The sequence below is a fragment of the Scomber scombrus genome, chromosome 1 (assembly GCF_963691925.1).
Source record: "Scomber scombrus chromosome 1, fScoSco1.1, whole genome shotgun sequence".
NCBI lineage: Eukaryota > Metazoa > Chordata > Actinopteri > Scombriformes > Scombridae > Scomber > Scomber scombrus.
The window spans coordinates 5,979,967-5,998,602 of NC_084970.1; the positions used below are offsets into that span (position 1 = coordinate 5,979,967).

Here is an 18,636-nt window from a genome sequence, read left to right on the forward strand (position 1 = left end):
AGATAATCACAATTTAAACTGCTGTCACCGTACAGGTCGATTACATTACATATTTTCCCCCAGTCCTATGTAGTAACCCTTGTTAGGTGAAGACAAAAAGTTAATTTTGGACACCGATGAATGCTGTTTAGACCAGATTCAGGAGTGAGGATGAAACCCAAGAATACAGATATTAATGGCTGAGATGAAACCAGAGAGCACAAAAATAAGTGTTTGACCATGTGCAGGCAGCTGGATGCCAACTCTACTAACTACTGTTCAGAGTAACACACACTGCCAGTCTGAGATAAGAGATATTCATAGACTGAGGGACAGGACTAGTGGACCTTTGATACAGTGTTGTTTCATTTAAATGCCAGAAGTTTATTGTCTAAATATTTGTACAAGGTTTTAACATGAGCTGTGATTTTCATCTATAAAAATAAATCAATCTTTGCACTAGTTTTGTCAAAATGTTTGCTGGGATTGAGTTAAGTGTGCAGCCGATGCTGTAGTACAGCAGTCCACATGTCAAATGTCAAAACTTCAGATATCATAACAACATATCTGGAAGGGAAGCGGAGCTCCGTCACAGTAAATCCTGGGTGTTCTCTGTCCGGCTCACTCTCATATCTGCAAAGCTCTTTGGTGTTCGACGCTGCCAAGACCGGACACCTCCTCTGACCTCTCCCACCGAAACACATCACTGCTTATCTTTGTAGAGCTGCGCTATGTATAGACCGCCAGTCAACACATCCCGACTTGGAAGTGGACACCCTGGTTGCTGCTGAAATTTTGATTCAACTTTGCAAAGGGGAATTCTTAATATCCACACGAGCCGTATTTTTACCACCCCCTCCTACACTGCAGTCCACTAACTGCATTGCAGGTTATGTCTACTGTGTTGCTCTAGAAATCAGATGACATAAAGGCTGTATGAACAAGTATCTGTATCTACTTTTTCTCCTTTTTTCCAATAACTTTTCAGGAAATCAAAAAACTGTATTTTGTTTCCTAATGATGTCAAACAGAAATGCAAGCTAATCACTTCCTAGTTTTTAGGATACAACTAGCATCAGCAACAATAACAGCTTCCGTGGAAATACTTAGCAGATACAATAGCTAAAGGCACAGGGCTGGGTTGCATAATAGCAAAAGACTTTCAGTATTAAACAAGTAATAAAACACAGCTGACACAGCAACTATAGCCAACAGCAAAATGGTACAAATGACTAGCAAACCCCGCTAATGGCTAGCTGCTGCTCGCTTCAGCCCATATTTGTGAGGGTCTAGAGGCTCTTTAAGGCCAACACCTGACCACGCCACACCCCTTTTAACAATGTTCCGTCTCATAAAAAATCACCGGCCCTATTTGGTTTACAGTCCACAAGGACTTGATTGAAAACAGATACCCTTGTTGGCTGTGCCTGCGCCATTTGGCTCCAACTGACTCTCCAGAAAAGAATAAGTAATTTATTGATGCATTTAACTTGTGGGGACGGATGGTCCGCTGAAGGCCAACTAAATTTTCCAAGCAGGGACACATAAATAATGATTATGAGGATAAACATATCTCCTGTAATGTCCTCCGCTCATAACTTAGCTCGAGCCAATGGGCTGTGGCTCCAATTAAAAATACACAGATTTCCCGGATCCTCAACCAGTTTACCTTGAAAACAAACATCTCTCCTCGGAGCATGGCAACAGTGTCAAAGTTGCCTTCGCAGATATTGGGTCCATAGTGATCCGGTCTGTCAGTGGTTCTGGGGCGGTCGGGGTGCCTGGGGGGATTCTGAGGTGGCCTGGGCTCCGGGCGACGGGGTGTCACTGTGGGCAAGGCCTGTGTTGGACCACTGTTTTGTTGACCTGCGAGGAGACACAAAGAGTGAATTAAACTTATATGACCACATTATGCATTGTGACAAGATATAGAACTAAGTTTGTTGATAACAAAACCATGTGGTGGTATGTTATTGAAAGAAAAGGCAAAAAAGTGTACAAATCACACATTCACGTCTGCATCCAACACCCTATACTCATTTTACTCATTGGATACCAAACGGGGCATACAAAAAACATCCAAAGCATCCTACCGTAGATCTGCTGAATGCCTCGCAGGTCATCCTCGGGCAGCTGGAAGTTCTCGGTCTCCATCCATTGATAAAAGGGAGCCATAATGGCCAGGGGGTTGTTGGAATGCTCTAAACCCAGGGCATGGCCCAGCTCGTGGACTGCTACCAGGAAGAGGTCGTTACCTGTAAAGACATGAGGATGGAGGACAGTTTTAAACAATATTCTGTATAGGATGAGACAGAAAGAATCCATATTCCTCTCTACATTCCTACATGTGTCTTATGAGAAACACAAGCTGCAGAACGTCCTAATTCATCTATACAGTGCATGTGTAATAATGCCTCATCATTGTTCTCTCTCAGTTATGATGCCAATACAAATCTCCAAAGATCTAACCCATAAATCACAGATAGGCACGCTAATGATTGCTGATATCGATCAGCATACATGACCGATCAAGGGACGCTGTTGTCCACGGCAACAATTACACATTGATGAGGAATCAACACAGCTGTGACCCACTGACCACTGCATCAACTTCCTCTCTGCACAAAAGACTTCTTACAGAAAAGTCAACTCAAAGAAAACCTGGTTTAGAATTGACCAACATCTTCCTATAGTTGCATCTCTGAAGTGGATCCAGCACACAGCAGGGTACTTCCCCTCAGTAAATACCTCTTTGTTGCATTTCTCCACTCCGGGTGAACTTTGAACTTGCTACCCATTTTGTCTGGCCTGATTGGCCCATGCTGATTGGTCAGATTGGTGCCAGTGACATCATGCTTGTGGGAGACTGGGATTTAGGTGATGTCACTGCTGTGCAGGCAGAGGAAGAAGAGATGCTCCGGATGCATGTCCTCGTGCATCTCTCCTTCGCTTCCTCTTTGCGGCACACACACATTCACACACAAACACACACTTCATCTCCCCCCACCGTCTATAATTTCAGAGTCACATGAAAGTCCTCATGGCATGCTAAGCTGCAGCTAACACTCAAGGAGGGAAAACAGCAGAGGGCAAGACAGAGCGCTAGAGATAGCTGAGGAGGAAGAAAGAGAGAGAGTGTGTGTGCACTGCCAGTAGATAAAGAGACCTTTGTGAGGTAACCGTGACAACCATTCAGTTTGACAGAGAAAAGCAAAAGTAAACTTCAAACGTCTTAGCGGAGTTAGAAGTTCAGCCAATGCATCCACTGCTAACTCTGACTCCCCTATACACACACGTTTAGTCATTCAAATCCTATTTGGGCTTTCTGAGGCTTTGTTCGCTTGTTTACCACATCTCACACCTCATTCATCAGCAACCGGGGGAGACTCCCAGTGAGGGAAACGTACACTAAAGAAGCACCCAGACAACCGAAATGCACTTTCCAAGTTTGCTTTGCCTTTTGCCAGTAACTTACTCACATCGGCCTCATCTGACCACAAAGAACCACAAAGGTTTCTGACCCTTTTTACTTCTACTGGCCTGCAGCATTTCATCTGTGTCATGTGTGTTTGAGGGATTTTGTGGATAAAGGGTGTGATTAATCACACTGTGCGTCACAAGGTTTACATGAAAAGGTTTAGCCCCATGCAGTTTTTATTCACTGTCAAATTAAACTGAGGTGAAAGGAAGGGAAAGCTGCAAGAATGGACGAAATGGGCGTGTGCTTTTACCGTCAATCACCGTCATGTCAATTTTTATGTGTAGCGATTGATTCTTGGACTGAAGACTGTTTTTTTTAACCTTTATCTAATCAGGAAAGTTTCACTGAGAGGAAAGCTCTCTTTTGCAGAAACGCCCTGATCACATTCACACACATTCACACGTGGAAGCTTCCCAATACAACCATAGTCTGATCTGCCGGACACTGAGCATTTGGGTTAAAGGGTCTTGCTCAAGGACAGCTCAGTAGTGATAATGAAGGATCCACTGATATTTATCCAGCCAGTCCAGGAATTGAACCTTCTGGTCACAAGCTTGCTTTCCCAACTTTTAGACCTTGTTTGAACCCCTTTCTAATGGAAGTCAAAGATCAGAGCTGATTCATGCTCGAGGATACTTCAGCAGAGCAGAATTGAAGGTTCTGGTGTTTGAACTTGTAAAATTGAAGTACAATCCAATTGGAACATTTATTTCCTAGGCTGTGCACACACACTTGCAGGGAAATGACACCTATTTATTTTATTTTTTTAACTTACAACTAAGCCAAAGTTAAACAATAATTTGATCAGTTGGTTGACAATACATTTCATACATTAAGCAGGTGATCAAGCAAAAATGCTAATTTAGCATTTTTCCAGCATCCAAAATTATTTTCTCTGTTTTATTTGACCATAGATTTAAATATTTTTGGTTACACGAAACAACCAATCTGAAGACTGGGCTCTGAAAGGTTGTAAAGGACATTTTTCACAATTCTTTGACATTTTACAGGCAAACTCACAATTGCTACCAGTTTTGCCTGTTTATAAATGATGAGTAAATGTTTATATGCGATGAGTAAGTGAACTGCGGTAGTTCTGGAAGAACTATTCTACATTAAAAGGGATTGCAAACATTTCACTGAAACTATAATTATTTCATTTATATGATTAAAAGGGTTCTCTTTAGTATATTCTGTGGTTCACCAGCTGCTGGATCAGTCTTCACAGGTTTGGTTGAGGACACATTTCTAATTTTCACATAAGAACAGAGCCTTTAACCAACCGTGACACTAAGTGCAGCAAAAATACAGGACTTAAATAAAGGCTACATCTGTGAAAAGTTAGACTAGTTAGACATGTGTCTAAGTAAAGTAAAGCAAGATTGTAATTTGGTTGCACTTTGCTTTTAAGCAGTGTAAGTAGCGTGGTGCAACAAAGGGACCAGTCTACAGATCTCCCCGAGTAGAACACACTCCCACTTACTGTGGCATTCCACCGTCCCTGTGATCTGTCCTGCAACACATCCCACACACAGCTGATCACACAGATACAGACACACACACACACACAACGCTCAGCTGTCTGCGTCTGCTGTGTATATGTAGATAACAGGGCAGGAAAGCCCATTGTCATAAAAAAAAAGCTCTGTGGTCAGCGGGTCGGATGAGTGCACAGCAAGAAGAGGAACCAAAACGATTCTCAAAAAACAAAGATATTTGCTTAATCCTGTCTTCTGCATATTGTTAGTTTGGTGCTGGACATTAGGATTGACAACAGTAATTGGGCTCTGGGTTTTAATTAAAAGGAAGCCCTCAAAAGCACAGAAGTGTATCGATGTGTGTATGAGTGTCTAGTGCAGCATGTACACACCACAGTGCACTTGAGATATTAGTGTGTCAGTACATGGTCTTAGATAGGTAGTGGTGGGTACATTTTAGAACCATAAGCAGGAGCAGTTGGGGTAAAAGCTGTGAGGTGTCACAAACTGTCAACTTTGAACTTTTACAGAGGTAAGTGGAGTAGTGGAGCCATGCCAGCTCCGGTTAGGTGTGGAGGAAAACATGGGGACAGCTGTTTGCAATCTGTTATACAGATCAATTAAAACCTCAACAACATGACATAGCGTTTGGTGCTGCCAAGTGCTCATCAGCCAAACATTCACAGAAACAATCAAGAACTTTATAACCACTCAAAGCTCCATTTCCACCTGAAAGTTGAGCAACTGACTCCCTCCCAACATCTAAGCCATCTGTGTGACTGCACACACATAAACAAAGACACACCAACTCGGTCTGGGCTGCAAAACATCCACCCAGCCACAGAAGGCTCTTCACTTGTGTAAAAAGCTCTAAAAGCCTCCCCTGGGAAGGTGTTTGCTGCAGATAAGTGCGCTCGGAACATAACTTCCTTTCCTGTTGATTTGTATGTGTTGATTATCACTGTCTCTAAGATACACATTGAAGTACACATTCCAAAGCATACCAACAGCAACCATCTCCTCTCCGTCCTACCTTGTAAATTCTGGTTTCCAATGGTCCACGGTTCGTCTGAGTCAAAGTGTGTGTCCCCACCCATTCCAGGTCCAGGGAAGTAGGCATGGGCTAGGAAGCCCCCCTCCCCATCAAAAGGAGAGCTGTCTCCATGAAAACCCGAGGCAAAGAAGATCATGATGTCGGGCTCCTTGCGGCGTCCGTATTTGATCTCCTGGTAGGGGATTTCGTCAAAGGTCAACGGGGTGACGCTCGCCCAGACTTTAAAGGCTCGCCGGATGGCTTCGTATGACTCATACTCTCCGATCTTAGGTGTGTAGTTCTGGATACTACAGGAATCAAAGACCACATGCAAAAAGTGTCAGCAGTTCAAAGTCTTCAAAAGAAACCAGCAGTTAGACAGAAATCTGTTTTGGGTTGACCCAAATTTACACATTTTCAGATCAGAGCCAAACATGTATATTAGGTTTTGTACATAATGAAAACTCTGTGATGGTAAATGCAACAACAGAAATGTGAAACACAAAAGCAGTATAAATTCAGGTCACAACTCTATTACAGTATCACAGTTTTACAGTAGCCACCTACAACAAAATAACACTCGTGGCAGGCTCCATGTACTTTTCATCACCTGTACGTGAGGTGGCCTTTGCTCCACTTATGTCCGGTTAGGGCGTAGCGTTTCCGCCGCACGTTGGTTTTGATCTGGCCTCCAAACTTGTCAGGCACACCGCAGCGGGGTTTCTTCATTGCGCTGCAGGAGTTAAAGAAGTCAGGATTCAGGAAGTGGTATGAGAGGGTGTTGTAAGGAAGGGATACCCAAGAGAAAAGATGAAGGGGGAGCTGACTAGTGCAAACAGACTACTGACAGTTGAACTGATCCTCGTCCTTTATCTGGGTCTAAATGTATAGAAACGGCAAACTGAAATCCTGCTGACCTGATGGTTCCAGAGTCCATCTGTCCGGTGACCTCCAGGCCGTAGAACCGCTGCATGTCACTGATGGAGTTGGACAGGATCTGAGCTGATCGCATGGTTGACATCTGTCTGCTGGCCTGGGGCAGGTAACCATACATCCTCAGCCATGTCTGGAGACACACAGGAGGAAAAACATAAAGAGAGTTGGATGAATAAGCAAGTAAGTAAGTTTACAGTAAGGAAATAAAGCTCATTAGGTTAACCGAAGTACAAAATGAACATTTACGATAATAGCCTTTAATCAAAGCCAGAAAACAAGAGCAGCTTGATATAATCCAGAAGCAAATTAGGGCATTAAATAGGAAATGGAAGTTATGGAAACAGAAACAGCTGTTTTAAGGAGCATATAGGCAATTTGTGTCGTGTAAAGCAGATAGAGACGAACTGAAGCAAATGAACCAACATGACAGAGATAATCATATTAATTCTTTGATCTCGAATGAGAGGAAAAACTGATAGTATAATGCTTTGTGTTTTGTGCTTTTTACTCAGGAAATATGACTAATGACAATGATTATTATGTTTTGCAGAATATAGGCATATGTTGCAACCCATTTTCCGCTTATCAAGGTTGTGAGGGTCAGTGAGAGACAGGACACACACCGGACAGTTCGGCAGTCTCTCAAAGGGACAGTAGATTAAAAAAAAAAGGAAATGGAACACTGTTAATCATGACGTTTTTGCACTCTTATGCATTCTCATGCTTTAAATTAACTTTTTTAAATACAGACACATTCAATTTCTATTAGAAGTATTTGGGAATGTATGCTATCGCTGCTTTGGGTTGCATGTAATGTATATACAGAAAAGGGAGAAGGCAGGGAGGAGATCATCACACTATCAGGGTTGCTGTATCTGTGGGAGTGTGTAACAGGGAGGGCTGAGGGGGAGGTGGGGGGGGGGGGTTGAGGTTAATGACAGACTTGAGGGAGAAAACGTGATACTTGACCTAATCACAGATGACGCAAAGTCTATCCCACCTGTTATGTAGAAACCTAATATCACATGCATACACACACACACACACACACACACACACACACACACACACACACACACACACACACACACACATACACTTGCATAGCGGGTTGTCTGAGATACTGGATATGCGTCCACATGGATACACTCCCTATGGTGGTGCAAGGAATTCACAAAAGTGTGTGTGTGTGTGTCAGCGTCTGTGTGTGCAGCTCTCGAGTTTACACCCATCTTTCACAATGCAAACTACTACTGATAAAGCTCTGCATTCACTCAACCACTCCTTTTAAAGTCATGAAAACAAACCCAACCTCTTCTGTCCTTCTCTCTCCCACACACACACACACACACACACATATCTTACACATATTTAATACTGTATACAAGAGCTATAGTCATATATCTGTGTATAAGTGCTGCCCACCAAATTAGTAAGTGTCTAGCTGCCATCCCACCCCCACAATGTCCCCACAGTGCAATGAAAACAAATTGCAAAGGGTGTCCCAGATGTACTTGATTTACTCTGTGTACACTCTGTCTGGGTGTCTTGCACTGGCTTCACAACTGCAATATGACTGCATGTAATAAAAAAAGTTAGAAGTGTGGATTTGTGCTCCTCTTTCAAATGACCTTCTGATGACAGGACGGTTATTGTCGTCATGGATTACCTGTCGATCACATTCAATTAGTTGTTTGGTCTGTGAAAAAGTAAATCGCTGTTTCCCAAATCCCAAGATGACGACTTCAAATGTCTTGTTTTGTCCCGACTAACAGCCCACAGCCCAAATATATCCGGTTTATTGCCATAGAGGACTAATAAACGACTCAAAATGATTGATTATCAAAGCAGTTGGCGATTATTTTAATAGTCTGCGCCTAATCTGCATCAGACATTAAAATAAAAGAACAGCTGCTGATATCAAACTTCAAAGTAACTTTAACTTTGTGAGCTCTTTGCTTCCGTCATTCCCCTTCTGACAAGGAAAACTATATACTGCCTGTGTGTGTTCTTCTTCTTCCACCATTAGACCAATCCTGACACAGCCGCCGTGATTAATTACGGTGAAGCGAATGCATAACGCCCGATCGATCAATCACTGTCGATCGCCGAGCTGAGCCTGACGGATCCCGATGGCACCTCATCATTTAGTAGATGACTACAGTTACACATTAAATGTATGAATTAGTTTTTTTTCCTTTCTCTGAAGGTTAAAGGATTTATAGCCTAAAAAAATGTAGCGACAGCAGTACAAATGCAGCAGGAAATCATGTACATTGTGTAAGCTCATTAACTAAAAGATGTATGTTCAAACTAAAAGTAGATTATATGAATAACTGAACTGATTGTTCCAGTTAAAAGATGCAAATACTTTATTTTGCCTTTTAGCTTAAAGCTTGTTCTGGCTGCTTTCTCTTTAAGTTATAACATATGCATAAATATATATATATATATAAAAATATATTCAAACATACTGGTGTTTATGCAGAACTCTCCACTGGCTATCAAGAGGTCAAGAATGAGAACACAAATGTTTTGGAGCCTGCAGCCTTTGGAGCACTCGGCCTGAGGAGAGCTCCAAACACATCTGTACAGAAAGGCTGCTGCAGTATGAGGTGAGGTTTTTAAGTGCTTGAAGTTTATATGTTCCTTTTTTTCTTTTATTATTTCCTTTCTCTTTCTTATCTTCTGTTTCTCTTTTTTGGCGACGGGTGCACTGGCTGTAGCAGCTGTGTGTGTGTGTGTAGGAGCAGGAAGAGGCGTAGGGAGGCCTGAACTGGACATGACCCTGACCCACCTCTACCTTTAGATAAGGGAGCTTCAAACACGCTGACACACACACACGCACACACACACACACACACACACACACACACACACACACACACACATACATGCACATACATACACACACACACATGCACATACACACACACACACACACACACACACACAAACACACATACTCAAACACAAACATGGACTTCCTGAAACTAACTTAACTCTATCCCATTCTCTCTCTGTCGCGGACACACACACACACACACACACCCACACACACACACACACACACACACACACAGAAACAGATGGCAATTTTCACAAAACATTCCTTTCAGTTTACATTTGGTTTTACCGACACCTTACTGAGGAGTTTTAAAATCATCAGTGTGATTGAATTAGAACATCTGTATCTGCATTCAGCTGTTTTGTCAAAAAGAAAGTTAAATGTTAATCACACTGGTTTAGTTTCCACTTGATGGGTTGAAGAAAATCAATTCCCTAAATGACACAAAATGCATGTTCACATGAGACAACAAATCTTTGAAGAACTGATTAGTGATGGGCCGTATTGATTTCTGTCTCATGTCAGCTAATGTCGCTCATATTTCATACTGTCTGAAGATAAAAACATAGAAATGCCACTAATGGCCTTCTAACCACAACACACACACACACACACACACACACACACACACACTGCGGGTATCTACAATTACAAGTCCTATGTGAATTCCAATAAAAGAAAAAAAAGAAAAAACGCTATTGTCATGTACAATCTCCAACATGCATCTACTCGCATTCCAGCCACTTCCTCTCCGCTCCTCTGCGATTGGCTATCAGCATCCTCACATGGTTATCACTGCTGCCGTGATGGGACGTTATGAAAAAGGGAGATGCCTTCCTTGCTTCCTTTGCTTGGTGTATGTGCGTGTATGTGTCTGTTATTGTCTCTATACACTTTTCCTCTGTCCCATCCCGTTGAGTATTTACAGCAGTCTGCGGCCGGGACGCGAGGGCAGAGCTGCAGCGCCGTTTGGAATATCTATGGAGGCCTGTGAACCTCTGCCACCCCTCACCCACATCATCTAAAATGGTAACGCGCTTCCAAGTCTGGCCGCTCACCTTCCCTCATCAGGCAAGCTGCATACAAAACAAGTTTTAGACAACAGGAGGAATGGGGGAAGGCTTGTGTGTGTGTGTGTGTGTGTGTGTGTGTGTGTGTGTGTGTGTGTGTGTGTGTGTGTGTGTGTGTGTGTGTGTGTGTGTGTGTGTGTGTGTGTGTGTGTGTGTGTGTGCGTGTGTGTGTGTGTGTGTGTACACTAGACCTCGTCTATTAAATGGTCTTTCAGAGAGTCCTTGAGCTTACCTGCCAAAACCAGACCCAGCAATATACAGAGAGTTGTAAAACCTGCCAGGAGTGTGCGTGTGTGTGTGAGTGTGAGTGTGTGTGTGCGTGTGTGTGTGTGTGTGTGTGTGTGTGTGTGTGTGTGTGTGTGTGTGTGTGTGTGTGTGTGTGTGTGTGTGTGTGTATGTGTGTGTCCACCACAATGTCAGCCAAGATACAGAGCTTTTATTCCAAAGCTTGGTCCGCTGCCATCTTTTACCCCCTCCCTCACCCCTCTCCAAAGTCCTACCAAGAGGATGGATGAGTAAATGGACGAGCGAGAGTGCAGACCGAAGGGAGGAAGGGATGAATTGAATTTGTTCAAATTGAAGATTTCATAACGCGCACACGTCGGCGTTGGTGTACGACGGCGCGAAGAAACAGGAAATAACCCCTGAAAACCTTTAAAAAATAAATAAACGTGCAACTTCCAATCCGTTGCAGTTCCATCACTGCAGCAATGTGAGTCTTTGTGGACTTTATGCTGATAGCCAATCACAGGGGAGCAAGGGGTGGGGGGGCGCAGCTGGAATGTGAAGAGACGGCACGTTGCAGATTACATGGATACAAAGAGGATATGGATTGAGGAAGTTGTCTCGTTATGTGCTGCAATAAGCCACTTATTATCCCTTCCCTCACTACTTTTTTCCTCTTCTTTAGCTACAAGTAGACGTCGATCGCTTTTTTTTTTTTTTTTTGCTTTGTCGGCACCCGACCTGTCCAATCGTGTCAGTGCGTCTTTCTGCGCTCTCATCCTCTTTAAACTGATATTCACAAGTTTTCTCTCACAAGCTCTCGCAGCTCCCTCGCTCCAGACAAGAGGGTCCATTGTATTTCCTAAGATGCCTCCGAGTCCCAGGCCCAGCATGCCTGTGCACGGTGTGTGTGTCTGTGTGTGTGTGTGTGTGTGTGTGTGTGTGTGTGTGTGTGTGTGTGTGTGTGTGTGTGTGTGTGTGTGTGTGTGTCCCAGTTAGAGAACAGCTGTCACATTCAGCCATCACATGCTGCACAGCTGAGACTGACCGCTACCGTTCCCCACGTCAACTTTCTCTCACTCCATCTTTGTCCTCCTTTCCCCCTCTCATGTTAAACTCCATCATATTTTTCTTGCGGCGGTCACTGTGACATATTCAATCAAAATGTCTTTCTTCTTGTCACACACACACACACACACACACACACTTGGTTGATAATCCCTCTCTTTTTTTCCCCTCATTCTTCTAACCTCCCACTTCATCTTTTTTTTCATCCAGACAGAGTAGGAGTTGAAGTCTCAGACTGACCGCTGAGCACATGGATTGAAGTTGAATCAGAATCAGATTGAACTCTGCAGACTTTTTGGCCTATGGATAAACTCTACAGTGGATGTGAGTAATGTAATTCACACAGTTTATGGATTTGATTTAACAGCTGCATGGTCCTTTGATATGTTGATTTTGTTGTTCCATACACACTCTGGCCTCCTTGGCCTGTCCTCCACCTTAAAAAATAGACCGTGTGTACTTTACATTTCTGCCTTTTGTCTGTTTAAAAATTAATATTTATTCAATCGCTATTCAGGCTGTTGTGGGTTCAAACAAATGTCATCATCCACATAGATATATGACCAACTGTGACTTCACAAAACCAGCATTTCTTTCTCCTGCTATTACATTTGGCTGGCAGTTAAGTTTAATGGACCAATCAATAATCAGTTTTCAAATAACAGTCTCAATTTAATCTAACAAATATGAGATGTTTTAAGATTTTAAGATAAGCTACCAATGTCTACACTGCTTGTTGCTACAGGCAGACAGGTGCTTGTTATAATTTCCTCCAAGGCAACATAACAACATTTGTATGGAACATGCATCCTGTCAATATGAAAACTTATAAGTGCATATACTCATATGCCTGTAGTAAATGAAATCTAGGATGTCCAGAAACCCCCCCGAAAAATGGTACAGTATCAAATTACAAGCATTTGTCCTGAGACCCGAATCCTGTCCTGTTTCAATTAATGTAGCTGCAGGCAGCGTTGGAGAAGGAGTGATCTGACAGATGTGATGATGTGCACTGATAAAGTAAAATGAATTTTATGTCATGATTTACACAGACAGTTGACTTCATGAACAAAAATAATAAACTTAAGTGCTAAGTTTAGACTTTCGCATGTTTACTGTTCGTTGATAATGAGGAGTGAATTCATAAAGAATGTATTCCAGCCTCTAACTGCACCATGAATTGTACATCATTTACAGCTGCTAAAGTTTTGCAACTAAATGCAAACTAACCCTGTTTTGTGTCTGATTATGTGAGGTTTTCAGCACACATATTGGTTAATAATGAACTACAGAGAGCACAAAGGTCTCAAATTGGATGACTTTTGTCAACAAAGACACACACACAGCTCTCCAACAGTCAAAAGTCAACTTAAATGTATTTTTTCTTCTTTTACTTCTCTAGTATTTCACATCTATAACATAATCTAATCTACTGAAACGTCAAATGTCAGAATACAGTTATTAATGTGACTCAGGCAGGTCTGAAACGTGATAGATTCACGTCTTACTAAATGCATCAGGGATTATGCAGACCCATCAGTACTGATGTTCTGTTTGTTGTCCACAGCTGACTGCATTATACAGCAGCTGAAACCATAACTGTGTTTCCAAACTGAGAAAGAGGCTGTGCGCATTTACGCACGCAGTACAGCAGCACAGCAGCACAGCAGCACAGCAGCAGTAACTTCATTAACATCAGATCAGACAGGATCTGACAGTAATAATGTTCTGTGTTCTGCTGCACATCTACACAGGTCAGCTGTTACACTCAAGAGTCAGAACTGTTTGTAATAAAGCAGCCCTTATGGATGAATCCTGAGCTCCATCGGATCTGTAAAGACATTTTTAAGTATAGCTGAAAGTCCAAGATAAGCCTAAAACCCCCTTAAACACCTGATTCCCTCAATGTCTGACTGAAAGGTTTGCCCTTGATATCATTCAATATCAATTAAAGCCTCACAAGAAGATTTGAGGAGAAAGAGAGAGGTCAAGTGAGTGAGTGAGTGAGTGAGTGAGTGAGTGAGTGAGTGAGTGAGTGAGTGAGTGAGTGAGTGAGTGAGTGAGTGAGATTGACTTACAACGAACTCTCAGAGGAAGATAATCATTTCACTCTGTGTGGCTATCAGCGCTGATCTTCGTAAATTGGACAGTTGTTGCAATATACGTGGAAAGGGGCCAATTTTGCGCCAAATGTACGCATGTTATCTGATTTACATACTTGCAATGCAGTTTGCGATGTATATTACCCTTTGCAGGTGCTTTGCAAATTACACGTCTTCTTTTGGTCTTATTTGTGCAGGTTTAGCAGCCGCTGTAGCCACGCCATCAGTGAATGTAACTGCTGGAGACCTCGCCCACCCCCAGTTCCCCCGTCTGCATTTCACCCATTCTCACCTCGTCACCCCATTGGAAGCTGATGCACCTTCTAAATAAAAACAGTCCTACCACGATCACACTGTTTCAATAATTCCACTTTTAATTTAACAGTGTTTTGAGCGCCTACTTGTAACAATGAAACCTCACACTCAGTAAAATTACAGGTTTCCAAGACAGCAGTCTGTTGTGCTTGTGAGAATGCTTTGTAACATGTTGATGTTATTAAGTAAATAGCTCTCCGGTAAAATAACCACAGGGGAGGAAACAATATTTCTTGAAATCATGCACATTCATTTCTCTCTAACAACATCATACATTTTCACCAGTGCCAGAATATCCTGTTTGGAAAGCAGTCAAACCTTTGTTCTCCAGGCAGTTGTGCAGCTCAAATTTACTTTTGTTTGAACAGTAACTAAGTTGGAGTGGACTGTGTCCAAGGTGCACAGAAGCACTCTATATTTTCAGAGAGATCCCTGTATGGAGCATTCCATATAGTAGCATATAAACTACAACGTCACATGTTACTCTTTCTGCTGACACATACAAACATTTAGCAACAAGTGTTCAGGAACTGCTCATTAGTCCACACATTGAGTAAACCCTCTGTCTCTTGTCTAAATACGATACACTGGCACATGAACACACACACACACACACACACACACACACACACACACACACACACACACCACAACTATGTTAATACCCCCATCAAAATGTGTTGTAACCTGACTGGACCCCCCCCCTGGGGTCACTGAGTTTGGTAATGTAAGCTCACTTTTAATGACCTGTCTGTCTCACTCTGTCAAACAAACCCACAACAACAGAATCAGCAGCCCTCCCACTAATCACCTTCTTATTGGTATAAAGTTCCCTCTTATCTCCTACATTGTCCCACAAAACAAACAAATGTGCTGGGTAGCAGCTGAGTCAGTGTAAGTAGAATGCAGGGGAGGCTGGTGAAATTCTGACTTGACATTTTGGCACACTTTGGCGTTTCCACGCTTAAATAAACACAGAATAAATGCGAGTGTGTCCTTGGCTGTTAAAGGGGTCAGAGAAAAAAAAAATATTACAAAGAATAACTAGGCAAGAGGAGACACCCGGATGGATATTTTGGACAGATGAGCCCAGCATGTTGATTCTGGTCTGAATTGTGATGATTCCTCAAATAAACAAGCTTGATTCCAAGTCGTCCACCTAAACAATGGCTCCTACAGTGACCATCAGTATTAGTAGAATGCTTTACTTTCGTGTCTGTCCATTTACCTATGTTCTGGGGACTGGATTCCTACATAACATGCACTATTTAAAAAGGGTCCAGAGACCACCAAGGATGGTGTGATAGTGCCCAGAAGAACAAAACAAACTGACAGAGGTGGTCTGATAGGGGGGATAAAACATTACAGATATGAATTGTCATGAGAAGATTTTTGCTATGTTTAGATATGCCTGCAATGCAAAAGATCTAGTTTTTGTTTACTGTACACACACCTCTTAACAGAAGTTGCTAACCAAATATAACACACAAAATAATAAAGTACTTTATATGAGTAAGGTAAAGCAGATGTTGTACACTAGACAGCTTTGCAATTCTGATTGGCTGGGTCACATTTGAAGCTATTACATAGGTGCAGTCATGCTTTCATTGTGGTTGTTTACAATGATAAACACAAAATTTATCATTCACAACAAAGAATCTCATACATGCAAACCTATTATATGTGTTACCAGAATAATGTAGTAATGTAGTTGAGTTTATCTGACAGGAGCAAAAGCTGCTGCTGTCTGATTCACTAACTCCATGTCAATGAGTGCGCTGCTACAATTGAATTTAACATGCAAAAGTCACCTTTATCCTCGGCTGCTTCTCATTAGCTTTCTTTTAATAAGTAAGCAGCAGCAGTAGCAGTGTGTGTGTGTGTGTGTTTTTACCTCTGCGTTGAACGCGCTGTCATCCTCTGCTCCGCGCGCCCCGAGAGCGCACAGCCACAGCGCGAGGAGGGTCCGTCTCCAGAGCAACCAGAGGCAGCTGTCCCGCGAGCTGGAGGCCATCGTGGTTGGCGGTGTAACACGACGGTTATCTGTCTTTTTTGTGAGGGTTTTCTCTCGCAATATTGTCTCTTTACGAGGTAAAAAAAAAAAGAGCAAATGAAAAGCTGTAATAAAACTAACTAAGCGCTCCTATAACTTGCATCCTGGAAGAGAGAGAGCTCCATTTTCAGTTTTACAGCGAGAGCCCCTTTATAAACGGACCCTCCATAAATGTCGGTGAGTTGTCTTCACTCATATGTGAGCCTGTGAGTCCGACCAGCTCTCTTCTTTTAGTTTATTCTGCACCGTCTCACCTATATGTATGTACTGTGCTGCTGTTTGTAGCGGGACATCAACGTCGCTCCCTAATTAGTCACCTTGGAAGTGCACTTTACCTAAAGCGCCTAAACGCAGCATCTACCGCAGAAAGCCTTACATCAATCCTTTACTGCTCACATGTTCAAATCCAGTGGGTTATAATAATAATAATAATAATAATAATGCCCAGTGAAGTGCATTTAAATTCACCCTGAGAAAGTTACAAACTGCAAACAAATCAAAAGCACAAAGTTCACCACACTTGACCGACTCCTCCGGTGGTCGCTTCAAGCAGAAAGATCGCGACCTCTCTTGTCAAAATTATATTTGACGGGTTTTTGTTTTTTTTAAAGCCCTTTAAATCCAGTTTTCCCTTTTCCCGGAGCGAATCTTCTCAGAAGCAGACACTTATCTACTTGCGATCAGCCCTGTCCTGTGTCAGTGTGTCTGTGTGCTGTCTCCCTACCGGAGCAGGACGGACAGTGATCGGCTGTTCGGGGTGTTTCGGTGCCTAAGGTGGACACATGCTCCTGTCAAGCTCTACAGCACGGTTAACGACGTGTTCCGGTCCACACTCTCAAAAATAAAAGACGAGTGTTCTGATACGTCCAGAGTATAATCAAAAACCAATGCACACATACATTTACTTTTCTTTTCCTGTCAACATGTGTGAGAGATTCCCCCTCTGAAACAGTTTCCTTGTGTCTTTCACAATCATTAACAGCACACATAGGGTAGATTAGGGTAATGTGGGACACTTTTTGCAATTCTGACTTGTTTACCTTTATTAACATATAAATCCAGTACATTATATCAACACCTTATATCATTATGAAATACCTGAGATGTTTCCTTGTTAAATTAAAAGACAATTTTTGGATATTGTCTTGTATATATTCTTGTGCCAAATTGTTTCAGAATTTGTAGATATTGTAACGTGGGACACTAGTTTTTAGGCTTAGAAATACCAAAACTTTCTGAAATGTGCTTACCTGTAGTTTTTAGGTTAAAAAACTAGTAGCCTGTATGTTCATGTGTAATTTTAAACAATATAACTTACACAGTACGCATATACTAGTTAGCTTTAAAATAACTGAATAGAAAAAGAGATAAATGCACTGGAGCTTAGTTATCCCACATTAGTGAATGTCCCTAATCCACCCTATGTCCCAGACATATCTAAGTAACATATACCACTACCAGCAATGACAATCCAATCAACCTAAAAATGGAAAAATATAAAAATAATAATAATAAACATATTCATAAAAAATCATACTTAAAGCTAAAAGACACCTCTGATCACTGTAAAAGAATACTATATCTGCAAACAGCAAATGCACCCATGAATTTCATTTTATTTTGGAAGGTACATTTTCCGGCTGACTTGAGGAGCTGACCACTACGAGGGATATGGAGGGAGGAGGTGGAAGTGAGGAGGGGAGGGAGAGAGAGAGAAAGAGGCAGCAAAAACATGACCCTCCCCCCCTTGTGTTTTATAGCTCCACTACAATGAGGTGACAGACCACATCTCTCTCTCTCTCTCTCTCTCTCTCTCTCTCTGTCTCTCTCTCTCTCTCTCTCTGTCACACACACACACACACACACACACACACGTTTAAGTAGCTATCCTTGTTAGGACATTGCATAGCCTTTCATTCATTGTGGACAGCTTAACCCAAACGTTAACCTTTAACCAGTACCTTAAAATATATTCTTCCTCATTAGGACCAGGCTTTAGTCCCTATGAAGACTGCTGGGACAGCTGTGGTGATCCACTTATCAGAAGA

General features: G+C 42.2%; 1 protein-coding gene across 1 annotated transcript in view; it reads right to left on the reverse strand.

Annotated features, from left to right (window-relative positions):
• Positions 1-17,302, reverse strand: part of mmp15b (matrix metallopeptidase 15b) — a 30,128-nt gene extending 12,826 nt beyond the window's left edge. The window contains exons 1-6 of the mRNA XM_062419641.1: positions 16,430-17,302; positions 6,889-7,037; positions 6,582-6,704; positions 5,972-6,279; positions 2,073-2,234; positions 1,649-1,845 (exon numbers count right to left, since the gene is read on the reverse strand). Coding sequence (XP_062275625.1) covers positions 1,649-1,845; positions 2,073-2,234; positions 5,972-6,279; positions 6,582-6,704; positions 6,889-7,037; positions 16,430-16,549 — 1,059 coding nt within the window. The 5' untranslated portion in view covers positions 16,550-17,302. The remainder of the gene's footprint in view (positions 1-1,648; positions 1,846-2,072; positions 2,235-5,971; positions 6,280-6,581; positions 6,705-6,888; positions 7,038-16,429) is intronic.
• Positions 17,303-18,636: the final 1,334 nt, after the last annotated feature.